Source organism: Chiloscyllium punctatum, chromosome 45 (genome assembly GCF_047496795.1).
Source record: "Chiloscyllium punctatum isolate Juve2018m chromosome 45, sChiPun1.3, whole genome shotgun sequence".
NCBI lineage: Eukaryota > Metazoa > Chordata > Chondrichthyes > Orectolobiformes > Hemiscylliidae > Chiloscyllium > Chiloscyllium punctatum.
In genome coordinates, this window is record NC_092783.1 from 51358314 (window position 1) to 51377397 (window position 19084).

Below are 19084 nucleotides of genomic sequence, written 5' to 3' on the forward strand. Positions count from 1 at the left end.
TCTCCCTCACCTTTGGTGGTCTGCATTGTCCTTAATGGACTCTCCATGTAAGTTAAACAAGGAGACAACATGGGTTAACAGCTGGAAAAATACCTTAGGTGATTTGGTGATGAGAAGAAAAATCCTTACTTGCCTGGATGAGCAGTAGTTCCCACATACAAGATTCTTAACACCATCCAGGACAAAGCAGCCCACTTGACTGACACCACACCTTCAGCATTCTCTCCGTTCACACTGACCCACAGTGGTGATAGTGTGTATCATCCATAAGACACACTGCAGTAAGTCTCCTTTGACATCAACTTCCAAATTTGTGACCTCTATCACCTGGAAGGGCAAGGGCAGCAGATATATGGCACCTGCAAGACCCCCTAGAATTGCATGCTATCCAGACGTGGAAAGCTATTGTCATTTCTCGACTGTCACTGGGTCGAAATCCCACAACTCCCTTCCTAATGGCATGTTGGGGAGTCCTAACACCCAAAGTACTTGAACTGTTGAAGAAGGCAGCTCCCCACCACCTTCTCAAAAGCACTGGGGGATGGATAATAAACTCTAGCCTAGCCAGCAATGTCCACATCTGACAAATGAAAAAATAAATTTTTGGAATATAATTTAATATTGTCAATGTTGAGGCTGAACTACTGGATCATTATGCAATTCTAATTGATGGCTAAAATCCTTCAGAGAAGAATGTCCGCCATCTTTAGCTGGTCTCGCCGACAAGTGGTTCCAGACCCCAACTTTATAATTGATATGTAACTGGACTCTGAAAAAGCCTAGCAAGCCACTCATTTGTTATAAGCAGCCACAAAAAATGCCTCATATTAGCCTTTACCATTTAAGCAGACAGTTCATGACCACTTCCTCAAGTGTAAATGGGGTACACAATAAATGGGCTAGTTACACCTGCATCCATGGACAAATTATAAATATAACAAAGGAGGGATAATCCTTGGAGTACTGTGTGTCTGTTTTTAGGGGTTGTTCACCAACGTTATTCACCTTCACAAGTATATTGCATTGCTAATCTTTTTATTCATGTATAATTTATCATTAATAAAGTTATGAATGAATCATTGAACTACTTGTTGTCTAATTAGAATCATCCTTAATCAGTAACTGATTAATTCATTCCTCCTGCAGGCAAAGGAAATCAGTGGAATAAAAATCATAACCTACTGCTCCCCGTTGTATTTTGCTAATGTGGAGTTTTTCAGGAAAAAAGTGATTAAAAAGGTAAAATGGCTCTATTTGGTTTAATCCTGAATTAGTAAAACAGATCTAAGTTACAACAATTTCATACTTAGGAACATAAGCATTCTAATGCCCAAAGGAACCGCAAACATCACATAAATTGTGATTCTGAGCTCAACATGTTAATACCTGCTGCATGTTCTTAATCTTCTTGTGAATTCTCCCTATGTCTTTGATCTGTGTGCAGGACTGTTCCTTCGGGCACCTCTGGCAGTGAACAAAACAAAACTACAAAATTCCAAACTGATCATATAGCTAAAGTGATGTTCCCTTTCCTTACCAACACATTTTGCTCCAGCCCAATTGGAAATGACTCCAAACTCCTTTATGTTTTGCCTAGAGGTTCTGCCTATGCATTATGACTGGATATCCTACCTATTTACGGAAACCCACATTGTTCTGAACATGCCATTTAGAAGTCACAGTTTGACAATTGCACTAACAGGATCTGACAAGTGTTTGCAAGCTTCACATAATAAATGGACAAAATGCAATTCCCAAAACACTTGTAAAATTCCCTGAATACCCCAAATATCAAAAAACAATTTGACTTATTCACTCTCCATATTGCAACTGGCCCGATGTAATCACAAGAGTGACATAAACATTGTAGTGTTGTGTAAGCATAACTACTTATCTCCTCAATTCACAGCTGATAAAAAGGTTAAGGTGATCATAAAATGGTTTTTCCTTGTTTATTACTAAATAGCAAACAAAAACTAGCTGCATGATTCATGGACAAAGTAACAATCAGAGTGTGACACACAATGATTTATGATTGTGTTGTGCCTTTCCCAAACACAAAACGTCCCAAAACACTTTACAGTCAATTGAATACTTTTGAAGTTTAGCATTCATTGCAATATAAGAAAAGTGCCAACCAATTTGCAAACAGCAAACTCTCATAATATGATTTAATGGCATTAGTTGAGGAGAAATATTGTTCAGGACACTGTCCAGTTCTTCATCAAAAATGGTAGATCTTTTCTGCCCACCTGAGGTGCCAGAGCAACCTGAACAAATGATCATGGAATCAAAAGTACAGGACAAAACCATTTATCCCAATGCACTTTAACTTTTCAAACTGCAATTTTCTCTCTCTGTTCTTTGCTGTGTCTTTCACTCGATAGACTTTTATTGTCACTTTTTAAATAACTCCTCATTCCTTCTTAAATAACATTATAATATCATTAACCACTCACAACACAATTTATTAACACCTCCTGTGATTAAAATTCCTGATCTTCTCTCTGTGGTCCTATGTCAAGTCTATAACTTTCCTGTTACCAATGCCTCAAACACAGTAAACAATCTCCCATTATTTGAACTTTTTCAAAACAATTATTGATTTCAAAGAAAATGTCTATTAGATTTGTACTTCTATTCCAAGGGAAGAATGCATCATGTTTAGCGTCTACAGTGAAATCTTATCTATCCTAAACCACTTTATGAGATGAGATTTCAATTATCCTGTTTGATTTGCATTCATTCATAGACAGTCTCAGAGAAAAACTGATTACATTCCTTTGGATTGAACTGAAAGCCTACCATAATAAACTCTGTGTGTGCATGTGTATGTGTGTGCATGCGTGTATGTGTGTGAGCGTTTGTGGTTATCTGTTTATTTGTGCATGTATCTCCAAGAAGTAATAAGCATTAATAACATGAGCTCTGCAATAAAGCACAGGATGTATCTTCTTGGCAAGTTAAGATGTTTCTTTCTCTTTTATAGTCAGGATTTGATCCGGTGAAGGTTTTGTTAGCCAAGAAGAAGTATCTCAAAGCTGTCAAAAAGGAGGAACAGGAAATAGATGCAAGGAGACCAAGTAATCTCTGCACCAAGGTATGAATTGGTATGATGGCACCAATAGACCACAGGATTGCAAATTGGTAAATGTTCACATCCCTGCAAATGCCAGAGTGACCAACCTTTCCCATTTTAAAACAAAAGTTAACCACAAATGGGCCAAATTTACAGCAAACTTATTCTCAACTCAGCAGTGGAAACATGTGATTTGAAGTTGCTGAAGTTTTAAAATTTATTCTCAAAAATGGGAGGGGCGCGGGGATATGTTGGGTGGTCTCTCTACATGGTGATTGTGACTTGTTCATTTCTTACAGTTGGATCCTTAGTCAGAATATAATTCAGTGAGACAGTCCTTGCCCCGGGCTTCCCCTTTCATAAACCCTCTCCCAAACCCTTACCCAATTACCTGGCAACTGTCTCTTTGGCCTGAATGCCTCTGACTGCAACAGCCCACTTTCTATTTCCGGCCAGGCACTGGGTCCACGCAGTCAGTGGGGAAGGTATGTTTGGGGATTGATGGGGGTCAGAAGTTAACTAAGCATGTTTCCCAGACCTAGTTTAGGACTGCTTCAGACCCCTTCCCCTGCAAACACTACGACTACCCCGGCCCCTTCCCCGCCAATCCAGGACTAAACATTACAAACACACTGTCCTCAATCATAACTCTCTTCTTGGGTCCCGACCTGATCTGCTGAGTCTCTGTCAATTCCTGCTTATGCTTATGGATGATGACCATTACTAAAGCATGCAAGTTAAATCAGACTTTTATATATCACTTGACCTCAGATGAAGTATTGCAACCAGTTCTGAGCACTTTAAGAATGGCGTCAAGACCTTGGTGAATGCACAAAAAGATTGGATTGAGGAATTGTGCAGGACATCCATTCTACTGATACATCCTAGAATGAGGTCTTCATTTTACCATTCCCGTCCTCTGTTCAATTCTATTAAAGCGTTTGTTCATCCTTCACTTGTTCAGTTCTGTTGAAAGCCTGAAATGTTTGTCAGTCTGTTCCTTCCACAGTTGTTGATTGGTCTGTTTTTCTTTCATTTCATTAGATTCTTCCTTTTTTGTCTTTGTACAGCAAGTATCTCTACAGGAGCTGGTGAAAGAGGTAGAAGCTGAAACAGCTATGGACTGTAATAATAACTCAGTAGATGAAGCTCCCAGAATATCCTACATCACAGTCAACACTCCCAATGGGGTACACGAGGCAACACCAAAACCCCCAACAGATCCAGAAAATGTTGAAGATCCCATCAAACTTGCACACCCCATAATTGACATTCACACTCTTGTCTTGGACATGAGTGGAGTCTGTTTTGTGGACCTTATGGGAATTAAAGTGTTAGGCAAGGTAAGTATTACTTTCACCAATTGAAATGCCAGAAATGCATGCTTATATCAGTGCTCTTCTAAGTCTGCATGAATCTTTGTGTTTCACAGACAAATCATCCAGGAGGATAGTGAAAACAGAGCATCCAACAAGAACCTCAGATAGAGTTAGTGAGATTGAAAGAGAAAGTGAAGAACCAATCCCTGTGAGAAAAAAATCTTCTCCAAAGGCAATTGTTCTTAGATAAAATTGAAGATGTAAATGAGAGGGCTAATTCCATGATAGCTTAGGAACTCATGGCTATAATATAATAGATGCACCAATGTCCCTGATTCCATGTTGTTCGCAATTGTATTACACTATATTCACCAGTGGGAAAACATTAATGCGCTGAGATTTGTAGATATCTGCTCCATTACTGCAAGAATAAAATCTCCCAACTTTAAAATCTATTTACAAGGTTGAGTCATTTGCAAGCCTAGAGCAAATGGAATGCAAGGGGCACAAGCCTTGTTACTGTTGATTTAGATAGAAAAGTGTTCATGGCCACTTTACTTTCAGTGCCCAAAAGTCTTTTATGAATTGAAGATAAAATTTCAATAAACATTCTTCAACTATGAGTGCAGCATCTTACCTTCAAACCAAAGATGATTGCCTCCCAGTTATTTGCCACATTATAGTCTCAATGGGCAATAATGAGCATGAGTTGCATAAGATGGCTGACAGTGAGGAAAATTCCTAGAACAACCCTTTTGATCTGATCATCTCACTGAAAGGTAAAAATATCTGAATGGCTTCAGTTGGTAGATGTTGAGAGGTGTTTTCTTCTGACCATACAGCACAGAACTAGAAGTCTTTGTCACTTAGGACTGAGATGAGGGGAAAGTTCCTTCAGAGGATTAGTTCAATGGGTAATAGAGAAGGCAAATGAAATGGTAGCCCTTACTTCAAGCGAATGAAGGTAGGGAGATCTTGCTAAAACTATACAAGGCAACTGTTAGGCCATAGATGGAATAGTGTGAACAGTTTTGGGCCTCTAATCTGAGAAAAAGATATATTGGCATTGGAGGCAGTCCAGAGAAAATTCACAAGGTTGATACCACTTATGGAGGGCCTGTCTTATAAAGAGAAGTTGAGTAGTTGGGCCTGTACTTGTTTGAATTTGGAAGAATGAGAGGCACCATCTAGAAACTCGGGGCCTTGACATGGAAAACGCAGAAAGGTTGTTTCTCCTTGTGCGAAAGTCTAGGACCAGAGGGCATATTCTCAGAATAATGGTCAAATATTTTAGACAGAGATGAGGAGGAATATCTTTGCACAAAGTGTAGTGAATCTGTGGAATTCTTTACAACAGAAGGCCTTTAAAACTGGGTCGTTAAGTATATTCAAGGACAAGATAAATAGATTTTCAATCCTTAAGGAAATCAAGGGTATGGGGAAAAGGCAGGGAAGTGGAGTTGAATCAGATCATCTCATTGAATGTATAATAGACTCGATGGGCTGAATGGACTACTTCTGCTCCATTGTCATATGGTCTTAATCTTGGAATTCTCTGCCTCAGAGAACTGAATATTCAGCCAATAAATATATTGAAAACTGCAATCAGAATTATTTTGGACACTAAAGTCAAGATTTTCTCTTCCCTATGATAATGGTGGCAGGGAGGACAAATCATTGAGCCAGTGTGCCATTTCCTCCACTTCCTGCCACCTCAATAATTGAATCCAGGATGAGAAGGTCCATGGGTGACTCAAATGACCACATGCCTAGTTCTGCTTTCCTCACAAGGCAGCAACCATTCTGATTGGGGGTGGCTACATATGCCTCGAATATAGGAGCAATCAGGGCAGGAGTGGCTGGTATTCGGCAAATATATGAAGGAAATGCAGGAAATATCAGTGAAAGCATAGAGGACAAGAACTCTTTTGTTTCATTCATCAAATGTCAACATTTATTGCCCATCCCTAGTTGCCAAGAGGACAGTCTGGAGTTACATGTAGGCCAGACCTGGTGAGGAAGACAGATCTCCTTCCTAAAGGATTTTATTGAAATAGATGGGATTTAACGACAAAAGACGGCAGTTACATGGTCACTATTCAATTGGCTTTTAATTGAAAATTTTAAATTAAAGCTTTTCCATATGCCATCTTGAGATTTGAGCCCCTATTCCCAGGATACTAGCAGGTTTAGGTTATTTGTTTAGTGATATTACCACTACACCACAATGACCCTCACCAGTAGGCTAGTGAAAAATGTCACAGGTCAGGCAGCATCCAAGGAGCAGGAGAATCGATGCTTCGGGCATAAGCCCTTTTTCAGGAATGCCCGAAGCGTCGATTCTCCTGCTCCTTGGATGCTGCCTGACCTGCTGCGCTTTTCCAGCAACACATTTTTCAGCTCTGATCTCCAGCATCTGCAGTCCGCACTTTCTCCTAGTGAAAAATGTCTCCTGTTATGCTGCTTGCTAACATCTTTCACCAGTGATTATTGACCACAGTTAATGTTTAACAAAAAGAAAATTCTCTAAGAAGACTTTGACATTGTGAATCGCATTTTGTGTGTCCTGGTGATCCCTTGCCAACTGAAAACACTCTGAAAAACTTTTCAATTAATGCACTGAGTTATTTAAAACTATGCATTATAAAAGTTTAGAATTTTGAATATAGTAAGTTAGGGGACTATATGATCATTCATGTTGTCCTTTATCACATCAAAAATCACTTCCATAGAATTACAAATATACAATGTATAAATACAATGAGTTATTTTAATACCGAGTGACTGGTGTTATTTCAGCAGGTTCAGCAGCCATTATATGCACAATAAGGTTCAGCAAAGAGGAACAGTGAATGATCAGTTAATCCTTTTAATTTGGAATTGATAGAGGAGAGAATATAAAATGATGATTGAAAATACAAATGAAGCTGGATGGCAAAATGAAGAGCAACTTCACCTTGCTCTTCCATATTAGATTGTTTGCTAACTTTGCTCAGAATTCCTTCTTCTTATTTTTGGAACTTCTTTTGATGCACAGATGTGTTCAAATTACAAGAAGATTGGGGTAACGGTTTACCTGGCTGGTATACGAGGTAAGACCATCCACATCTGAAATGCCATCTGTTAAATTGTTAACGAGGATGTAGTTCTGGTTAGCATCTTTGTAGATCTGGTTGGCCCATCCAGGTGAGGACTTCAATACTGGGGGAATATTACATACATATTCATTCTGAGCATCCAGTATTGTTATCAACTGCAGAAGTTGCTGGAAAAGCTCAGCAGGTCTGGCAGCATCTGTGAAGAGAAATCAGAGTTAATGTTTCAGGTCCAGTGACCCTTCCTCAGAACATTAACTCTGATTTTTCTACACAAATACTACCAGACCTGTTGAGCTTTTCCAGCAACTTCTGTTTTTGTTTCTGATTTACAGCATCCACAGTTCTTTCGGCTTGTATTGTTACCAACTGCTCCCAATTGAGGTTAGATGTTCCTTCTGTACTTGGCTGACAATTTGAACAAATCCAAGCTCAGTACAGCACTCTTGTCTGCAACCGTGTGACAATTTCCAAATCCCACAATAATCTCTAGGCTCTCTAAGTTTATTTGATACCTATCAGCACTGAATTATGTAAGCAAAAGAAAAAGAAGCTTCTAGATTTAATATTGAGTCCAACATCTTCAGATTATGAACTCAATCCCATTCCTTCCCTTTCTCTTAGCTTTACTCAATACATTCTCTGTCACCATGTCCTCTCTCCCCTCCCCCCACTCCAGTGGGACTGTCTATTCTTTCCAGTCTGGCAGTTCGACACATCATTGTTCTGCCATTCTCACATTCCGATCACTTAATCTGCATTATCTTTCATCCTCAGCACTCCCCCACCCCCAAAATTGCATAAATACTGTCCCTCCACACTTCACTTCATCTAGACTCGAAATGTTAACTCGTGTTCTCTCTCCACAGATACTGTCTGACCCTCTGTGATCTCCAACATTTTTTGTTTTCAGTACATATTCCATGATCTTCGGTAACTTGCTCCTCCAAAAAAATGCTAAAAATCTGAAATAAGAACAGGAAATACTAGGAACATTCAACAAGACTAGCAGCATCTGTGGAGAGCGAAAGAGAGTTAACATTGCAGGACAGGTGCTGCCAGACTCCAATTGAACATTTCCAATATTTACTGAATTGGAGAGAGTTTTGTGGAATGGGTATACATTCAAGAGGGAGATATCCAGATAAAATTATAAATACAATTAAAACATTGTCCAACATGATGTAGCATCAAAGTGATAGAATATGGATCCAGAGTGACCATCCCCTTCGCAAAGAACTTCCTGACCTTGTTAAAAATGTTGTGGTTCTGTTCGCCGAGCTGGGAATTTGTGTTGCAGACGTTTCGTCCCCTGTCTAAGTGACATCCTCAGTGCTTGGGAGCCTCCTGTGAAGCGCTTCTGTGATCTTTTCTGCGGCATTTGGAGTGGTTTGAATCTGCCGCTTCCGGTTGTCAGTTCCAGCTGTCCGCTGCAGTGGTCGGTATATTGGGTCCAGGTCAATGTGCTTATTGATTGAATCTGTGGATGAGTGCCATACCTCTGGGAATTCCCTGGCTATTTTCTGTTTGGCTTGTCCTATAATAGTAGTGTTGTCCCAGTCGAACTCATGTTGCTTGTCATCTGAGTGTGTGGCTACTAAGGATAGCTGGTCATGTCGTTTCATGGCTAGTTGGTGTTCATGGATGTGGACCATTAGCTCTCTTCCTGTTTGCCCTATGTAGTATCTTGTGCAGTCCTTGCATGGGATTTTGTACACTACACTGGTTTTTCTCATGCTGGGTATCGGGTCCTTCATCCTGGTGAATTGTTGTCTGAGAGTGGCTGTTGGATTGTGGGCTGTTATGAGTCCTAGTGGTTGCATTAATCTGGTTGTCAGTTCAGAAATGTTTTTGATGTATGGTAGTGTGGCTAGTCCTTTGGGATGCGGCATGTCCTCGTTCCATTGTCTTTCCCTTAGGCATCTGTTGATGAAATTGCGGAGGTATCCATTTTTGGTGAATACATTGTATAGGTGTTCTTCTTCCTCTTTTTGCAGTTCTGATGCACTGTAGTGTGTTGTGGCCCTTTTGAATAGTGTCTTGATGCAACTTCTTTTGTGTGTGTTGGGGTGGTTGCTTTCGTAGTTTGGACTTGGTCTGTGTGTGTGGCTTTCCTGTATACCTTTGTGGTGAATTCTCTGTTCGGTGTTCTCTGTACCATCACATCTAGGAATGGGAGTTGGTTGTCCTTTTCTTCTTCTCTAGTGAATCAGATTCCTGTGAGTGTGGCGTTGATGATCTGGTGTGTGTTCTCTATTTCTGTGTTTTTAATGATTACAAAGGTGTCATCTACATATCTGACCCAGAGTTTGGGATGAATTTGCGGTAAGACTGTTTGTTCTAACCTTTGCATTACTGCTTCTGCTATGAGTCCAGAGTGAGCCCATAGGTGTGTCGTTGATTTGTTCATATATTTGGTTGTTGAATGTGAAGTGTGTTATGAGGCACAGGTCCAGTAGTTTGAGTATGCAGTCTTTGTTGATAGGTCCCCCGTCTTGTTGTCTGTTCTGTATGTCCAGCAGGTTGGCTATTGTTTCTCTGGCTACGGTTTTGTCGACAGAGGTGAACAATGCCATTACATCAAATGAGACCATAGTTTCTTCCTTAGACCATAGCAGCACTAGAATGCGCACTCGGAAACAATGGACTGACAGAAGAGACGCAGCAAACAGTGAGACAAAATATCGTACCCCTGATAACAAGGAAAAGACAAACACATAACCTCAACACCACTTTCCTCTGCTGCCTGTCCCGAAGTCTACCTTGGAGGATGGTCACCCAAAGGTCCGAGGCTGAATGTCCTGGACCACTGAAGTGTTCCCCAACTGAGCAGAGGCTGATAGCTAAGTTCGGTACCCATAGGGAGGGCCTCAACCGGGACCTTGGGTTCATGTCACATTACAGGTGATCACCATTGCACTACACACACACACACACACACACACACACACACACACACACACACACACACACACACACAGATATTCCTACACACAAACGCTTACATACACACGGACACAGGTACACACAGACGCGGACACCCTTATAGACACACACACTCCCACACTCACACATGCACCCCCTCACAGACTTAAGACACTCTGCACTCACTACACACACACACTTTCTCACACTCACAACCCCCACCCCAGACAGACACACACACACACAGAGACAAAGACCCATATGCACACATATATTTTGTGGAGTGAATTTGTACTTGCAGAGTTACATAGCACTTTGTTCAAAAACTGCATATATTCATGTAGAACTCTGAGCTCAAAAACTGCATGAATTTATGTAAAACTCTGTTATCTCACTTTTTAGATGAGAATCAATCTAAACATCAGGTCATAGACAGAGAACACAGGGGGCTAACACCTTCAACATATTATCTAGTTATCACCATTGTTAACAGCTAACCCGAGAATGCAACTTTTAAAAAAAGGTTTTGTGATTTACACATGAAAGAAGTGAAACTATCACTGTGTTCTAACAGATGAAAGGCTTAACAGACAATCAATTTTTCAATGTATAATTTCAGTTACATCACACTGCAAATGTTTGCTATAAATTCTGTGTTACGATCGAGCCCTCCACTATCACCTGATGAAGGAGCGTCGCTCCGAAAGCTAGTGTGCTTCCAGTTAAACCTGTTGGACTACAACCTGGTGTTGTGTGATTTTTAATTTCGTACACCCCAGTCCAACACCGGCATCTCCAAATCATGTTCTAATAATAATACTCATCAGAGCTTGCAAGGGAGATCGCTAATTTGTCTTCATCACTGGCAGTGTGGAGCACATCAGGTCAATTTTACAAAATTACAAGAGTGAACATCAGGATATAGTGATCATATCACCTTTTAATAAAAACACAGGTGTTGTGTTCTGAATTATGTTGTGGAATTTAATTGTGGGCCAATCACCACATCAGAACCAGCCAGCAACATATGGCCATTAGATTAATTAGCAGCAAGGTATTTGATCTCTCAGGCTAATGGATTTATGACACATTAATGGGTTTCAGTTTAAATTTTTTCTATTATAATAGCAATAGCTCCTCTTTATCAGAACATTCTTCAGCAATAAATTGTACTGCACATTGATTAAATCTTTGACCACAGCATGAGCATGGGTACATTTTATTGACTTATTATACCTTATGTTATTAAAGTATGGATGTAAAATAGTTACTGCCCATCCCTAACAGCTCCTTAAACTGCTAAGTCAGTTAAGAGTCAACCACAGTTCTCCAGTGTTTTGGTAATGAAAGTACAGTAGCAAAAGAAGTTGACTAGATAAGAGCCATAATACCCTATAAATTACCACTCAGTGAACTTAGGCCTACCCATCTGTCTGATGCCTGTTCTGGGATTATTTATCTGCGTTAAAGTCAATTTATTTAAACACAATCTATTATCCTGTAGAAGAAGCTAAACTTGTGTGCACTTCAACATTCAAATCAGTCATGTTGAAACTTTTGTGATTTAAACAAGAGTTTAGCTCCATTCCTCTCCATCGTAACTGAGCCAGCAACATAGAGTCATCAAATGACACTATACATGCCTGTCCCAGCTCTAATTATTCCCACCAGCCAACACTTTCTCCACAGCTCTGTGAACTCTCACCCTTAAATCGATCATCCAGATTCAGATTCAGATTACAGAAAATCGTCCTGCAGGTCCATGGCCAAGGTCTGAAAGAAACACGCCTCATCAATCCTTGACCAATTGACATTAAGAGGTCTGGTGACTTTGTTGATTATTTGTGGAGGTGTGCCTGCTTTTGAAAAGAGAACAGTTTCACAAAAATGCTACAGGAGTGCATTAAGAAGGAAAAGACAATAACAGAAGTGGGTTTTCTCAAGGCAGGAAACAGTAAAAGAGAGATGTTCATTACTGCTTTTGAAAATTGACATTAAGTCCATTTCCTTGTGCGTTTTTCTTATTCTTGTACAACAGATCAGGTGTATGAAGACATCGAATCTGGTGGAATGTTTGATGAGGGTGGGCTGGAGCGAAGTTGTCTCTTCCTCTCAGTGCACGATGCTGTCCTGTACGCATTGGCCAGGATGAGTGAAAACAGACAGGATGCAGCCAAAGAGAAAGTAAGGAATTTTCTTTTAAGAATCCTTATGTACTTAAAATATGAAAGAATACTTTGCTCCTTGTGCCTGGATAGAACAGTTATTCATAACAAAATCATAACTAATTCAACCCAGCAGATCATACATTGAGTTGATTACATTGACATGCATCATGCTGTGGGGCTGACCATCTGTCCATCCTCCTATGTTATTTTTCCAAGGGCTGGTCCGTAGACTTCTATTAGATTGGTCCACATGTACTGACAAAATACCACAGTGGCTTGCCATTGTTTCTTGCAGGAATACTGATCAGGAAGTTTCCCTGCTCTTACTGCCTGCCTTTAGGTGCATTGGAAAGATTTACAGAGTGACAATTAACCTGTTTTGCCACATTCTGAACATGCTTTCCATGGGCAACAAATCCTGGTAGGAGACCATGAGCATGGAGCTTTTGGCCCATTGTTAGAGACACTATCATTACACAATGAGACCTCTTACCTCGTTAAGTTACTGTCTTAAATTCACCACGTGTTTTCACTTATCTCTATCAAACAATTCCAATTGTGCACCTTGGTGATTTTATTGTATGAAGCATTTATTTCGAAACTTAGCACCTAGTAATACAAAATAAAGAATATTGTAATTTGGGTATCGCTGAAAAATCGCACATTTGTTGAAACTTTTAATCTTGCACTCATCAAGACAGTTGGCAAGAAATTGTCTATTTGCCAAAGAAAATGGAAAACAATATTTATGTTGTACCAGAGGAGAGTACTGATTACTTGGCAAGTGGACTCTGATTGGTAGAGGTATTGAAATGGTGGCTGCCGAACTTTGTTTAAATTTTAACAGAGGCAAATTGACTCTGACTAGTCAAGACATTGACCTGAGAAATGAATCAGATAATGGCTTTCACATATTTTCTGCTTTTGTGTTTAAACAATCGCAATCTGTTTATTAAATTTTTGTTTTTATCTTCAAAGAACTCCCAGGGCCCTGCACTTTAAATATCTAGCTTCTAGCACTAACAAGAGCGCCATACTGTGAGTCTGACTGATAATCCTAATTTATAACCACGTGATTCTTCACACATTCAGAACTATGCAACAAATGTTGTCCAAATGCCAGGTGGAAATGATTGAATTAGTTTAAGGTTAAGATCAAACATGATCTAATACTAGACCATACTTGAGAGGGCTGACTGGCCTAATTCCGTGTCAATGACCTGTGCTTCCGAGCTGATGGAAGAGATATGAGGAACAGAAATCCAATAGAAAAAAATGTTTATTAAAATACTCAATAAATTGACCAAATAACTCTAAGACTAACATAGAAAGACATATGTTAGAAAATTTCCAAAAATATGTTTGCTTTTTAATTAAAATATAACACTATATATTGAACAACCATATTAAGTAGGAGTCCTAACCTAAAAATTCAATGTACTGAGTACTGACTGAAATTAATAGCAACAGACTCCAAGAGGAATAAATAAACTTTATTGTGGTGTAAATGGAATTTGACACATTATTCTGGAGTGCGTAGTACTCAAAGTCATTGAAGTTGTCTCACTTAATGACACTGAACAAATATTACACAGCTGTGTACCTCACACAGTGTGACAGTGCAGAGCAAACATTACAAGTGGTAGGTGGTTGGAAACCTAGCCCTTAGATTACATCAATAACCTGAACTCAGGCACTCATTGTAAAGTGATGGAGCATTTCTGGACAACTGCACACAAGGGTGGAGAGGGAGCAAATTAAGTTCAAATCAAACAAGGGATGCAGGAACCTACAAATGGAATTTGATAAAATGAGTAAGTGGGCAGAACAATTTTAACACAAGATATGAGCAAAAGGTGCTGAATATTGTTAAAAATAACTCAGATAACCTAGATACCCTTTTGGCAGTGTGGTAGTAGCTAACAGTGAGAGACTTGAAAGTGTTGGTAAATTTGATAATTACCATGTGGAGCAACATCAGTTGATGTACCAACAAATGAATACAGCACTAATTAGGATAGGTTTTGTGGAAATGGAGCGGGTGAAATTGAGTACTGCAGATGCTGGAAAAACACAGCAGGTCAGGCAGCATCCGAGGAGCAGGGAAATCGACATTTCGGGCAAAAACCCTTCATCAGGAATGAGGGCCCTGGCCAAAGTCATCCTCCCTGTAGTGCATCTGGATATTAGTAGCTCATAGGTTGCCCAATGGAGAAGACTACCCAACAGCGTATGCTTCCAGGACCTTGGCTAGTACAGCCTGTAAATATGACCAGATAGTGAAGGAAGGTTTGGCAGTCATATTTGGACTCAACAACTTCCACTAATACCTTTAGATGTAAATTTGTTTTAATAATGAACTATAAATCCCTGCTCGGTCTACTTAAAGAGGACAAGGCAGTACCGCCTATTGCTTCAGGTCGAACTCAGAGGTGGGCTCTAACACTAAATGCGTATAATTACAAGTTGGAACTCTGTCCAGAAGGCCAAGTAGCAATTGCAGATGCATTGAGCTGCCTCCTGATGGCAGATACACCACCAGTGAGACTGCGACTGGAAGAGTTTGTAACGGTTTTACATTTTCTGGATACATTTCGATTCATAGCTGACAATATCAGACTTTGGATGCAGCAAGATGTAGCTTTAGCATAACTGAAATAGCTGGTGGTGATGGGGGAAACCAAAGGGCCGTTATAATCAGCACTGAAACTTTTTTGGACCCGGTGCGACAAGGCCACAGCAGTGAATGGCTTATTATTGTGGGGAGCAAGATTGATTCTCCCAAGCAAATGTCGCCAACAAATACTGGTTGAAATCCACCAGGGTCATCCAGAGGTTTCTAAAATGAAGATGTTGGTGAGAAGTTTATGTCTGGTGGCCAGGATTGGATGCAGACACAACCATGTTGATTGGGCAGTGCCCAGAGTGCCATCTAGATCCGCTATCAGCTCCCCCATATTCAGGGAAACGGCTAGGTAAACACCGGACTTGATAACACATCGACTTTGGAGGTCCTTTCGTGGGGTCCATGTTCCTAGTCATGTGGGTGCCTACTCAGTGTGCCTGGATTGAGCGTATGGAGTTAATTTGTCAAACACGGGATTGAAGATCGAAAAACTCTATGCATATTTCACAATACATGGACTCCCAGAAGTGTTGGTCACAGATAATGGACCATCATTGACCAGTGGGAATTTGAGTATTTCCTGAAGTCAGAACCATGGGAATGGCATTGTATGGATGAGACACATAGTCAATGTGAGGTCAGGTCCAACAGTGTATAAGGTTCGGGAAGGTGCAATAGTCCTGAAAAGCATGTGAACCATTTGAAAGCTGCAAATGGTGTGAGAGCAAAAGTTTCCTGGCTCCTTGATAGCATTTCCAATTCCCAGAACCTGTGAGTTCTGTCACTCCATTAAACGTTAAAAGTTACCTCAGAATCGGAGATGGATACAGCGAATGTTGCCTGGAGAAGAGAATAAATTTCTTCTGAGACACTCCCAGTGCAAGAGGTCAGCTACTGTGCATTACATTCTGCCCATATCAGAGGCAGAGTTGGAGAAACCTGACCCCGTGCTAAAATACCTGAGGAAGAGCGACAAAAACAAAGAACCAGCCTATGTCCTCAGACTCAGAAGGAGGAGGGATGTAGTGATTGTAACAAGGCAGGAGAATATACCTACTTTTCTTTACAGTGATAATTTCTGATCTTTTACATTCACTGGATGTGGTCTTAATTTTTCATGTGCCCTTACCTCAAGTGATAGGTTGAGGTAAGGGCACTGTAATTCCACACAAAATAACGCCCTGTCTCTCTGGAATGTTGCTCCTTCTGTTTGATGTTTGAAGTGCTAAACTGTGTACACTTGTATATTTCTGATAATTTATACCTCACGTCTGGCCCAACGACTCCTTTTATCTGGGAACTAAAGTGATATTTGCCAGATTGTGGTGTCAAGGTTAACTCAATATAAAAGTTTAAAAAAAACAGTCTAGGGGAGGGTAAATGTAGGTCAGAGTACTGTATGAAGGTGTTTGTAATATGTTTTATAGAATGAATGTAATATTCTCTGTGAAGCCATTGAATTAGGGTTCAAGGGCTCTGCTAAATAATGCCTTCCTACCGGTCCTGCTCCCACTCCACAGAACCAGACTAATTTGTGGCTTTACTCACAGTCAACAAAGCAAGACAGCAACACAATACATTGCATCTATATAGCACCATTAGAATGGTACCCAAGGCATCTCACAGGCATGTGGAGTTGAGGTCACAGTCACATGAGCCATGTTCCTTATGGATGAAAGCAGACTAAAGGGGCCAAGTGGCCTATTTCTGCCCTTAAGTGGTCTGTTTGGGAGTGCAATTACTGCAGTGATCACATGGCCATCATTTCTCTACAGCAAGGCAATTGGAAATTATTCCATCGCACCAGTGCTTATTAAGATAACTCCACAGAGGCAGGTATCCCATCATCAAGTCATTTTTATTTACATGGGCATTATACCGATCCAGCTTCCCCAGAGCCAGCTCTCAGAGAGAACAGAACATCTCATATTCCTGTTTATATCTGTCGGCCAGGGCTCTCTGATTTGACCAGATTAACAGCCCCAATCAGGAATTCATATCCTATGAGGTCCACCTGGCTGACCTCATTACAATCACAACAGTTATTATGGGGGAAATGGTGGCGTAATGTTAACACCACAGAACTAGTAATCTTGAAGCCCCAGGCTAATGCTCTGGGAGAGTGGGTTCAAATCCCATTGTTGCAACTGGTTAAAAAATTAAATTCAATTAATCTAATTTATTGTTAGGAAAAACCCAATTGGTTCACTAGCTCCCCTTAGGAAAGGAAAACTGCCAGGTCCAGTCTACACGTGACTCCAGACCAGCAACAATATGAATGACTCCTATTTGTTCTCTGAAATGGCCAAGCAAGGGTAGTTAGGATAGGCACCAAATGCTGGTTCTGCTAAGGACACACACACTCGATCTTAGAATAAAGAAAGGATGCTGCAGTATTGTGTCAAACAGGAGTTGTTTTATGATATAGTCCAGCTCCTCTGCTGCGGCGGCTGTAGCCGCTTTAACTAAATGGTTAATAGTTTTGACAAAGGGTCACTGCACTCAGTGTTAACTCGGTTTTCTGTCTGCAGATACTGTCAGATGTGCTGAGTTTCTCCAGCAATTTCTGTTTTTATTTCAGTATCGGCAGTTCTGTGTTCTACTTTAACTAAATGATTAGTCTTAGTGTTTCACTAGTAATCTTCAAAAGTTATTCCCATTGGTTATTCTTTAGGTTTCTGGTGCAGCAGCTGTCTATATTAATGAAGACATGTCAAGTGATGAAAATGATAACGATCAGGATTTAGAACAGGTAAGCAAACAGCTTTGCCAAACAAACATTGTCAATGTTTTCTTACCCTATGAAGCTGATCCAATCTTCACCAGTAGGGTATTCAAAAAAAATGACTTGTTGAGAAACATACCGTTTCAAATATTGTCACATGGCATCTTCAGGAAAGGTCAGATGCCCTTTGACAGAGATGAAGGTCCCCTTTTTGAAATGTAATATGGGTTGTTAAAATTAGACATTATTATGAATAACAAGGAGATTAACTCATTGTCACTGTGAAGCACATTGTTACTGTCAAAGTGTTTAAATCTCCTGTCCTTCAAATATTTGAAACAAAACCTTTTGCAGTGTTAAAGAAAGAATCAGTGCTCTTACTTATTCTATCTATTGATGTATATCTGAGAGTTATCCTTACAAGATTAATGCTGCAAAAGTTATTTTATTCTCAGTTTGGGTTCCAAGTTCTGATCCTCGTAGTTCATTGCTGAATAGGTTTGTAAGTGCAAGTCAATGTGTTGGCATATATGGTCTAAGGGCTCTGAAGAGACTGTATGAATTTGATGGAACCATCAGTACTAAGTTGGCATAGGGTGTTATAAAAGGTCATGTTGAATGAGTGGTACATAGGTTGGCATGAAAAGTAATCAGATGCCATGGGTTAGCATGGATAAGAGTGAATGGGGTGTGCAATTGATGATGGTTGACTGTACGTTTTGTGATTTACTTTACATGTTGGACCACTGAATCTGTTTTTTACCTGGCCCACCTCCACAGCTGGTGGCCTCTGAACTCTTTTCAGGGGTGGTAGCGATGTCTCCCATAAAACTCAGTGCCCTCCCTGAACCCAAAATTCAAACTTGCAAGGCACTGTTTCATGGATCAGCTCTCCAGAAGCAAGAATTGTCTGGAATTTCTACTCTGACAGAGAAAATTCTGCCTTTGTTGCTTGAAATTCTCACTGGAGATAAATGGGTCCATCAAAAAGTCATCTTCAGTACTACCACAGCCCTGACCTCAACTTTCATTGCATAGGCAGAACATTTCACGATAAACACATCAGTTACACATTGGCAGGACTGCACAGAGAAACAGGCCATTAGTTACATGCAATTGCATTGTGCATATGCTAATTAAATTGCAT

General features: G+C 40.2%; 1 protein-coding gene across 3 annotated transcripts in view; it reads left to right on the forward strand.

The window, feature by feature from the left end:
• LOC140467418 (solute carrier family 26 member 9-like) overlaps positions 1-19084 on the forward strand; it is a 112934-nt gene that overhangs the window by 87128 nt on the left and 6722 nt on the right. For all 3 annotated transcript variants that reach the window (XM_072563761.1, XM_072563760.1, XM_072563759.1), the window contains exons 15-20: positions 1147-1239; positions 2990-3100; positions 4150-4422; positions 7436-7490; positions 12457-12602; positions 17887-17964. In XM_072563761.1, the coding sequence (XP_072419862.1) occupies positions 1147-1239; positions 2990-3100; positions 4150-4422; positions 7436-7490; positions 12457-12602; positions 17887-17964 (756 nt within the window). The remainder of the gene's footprint in view (positions 1-1146; positions 1240-2989; positions 3101-4149; positions 4423-7435; positions 7491-12456; positions 12603-17886; positions 17965-19084) is intronic.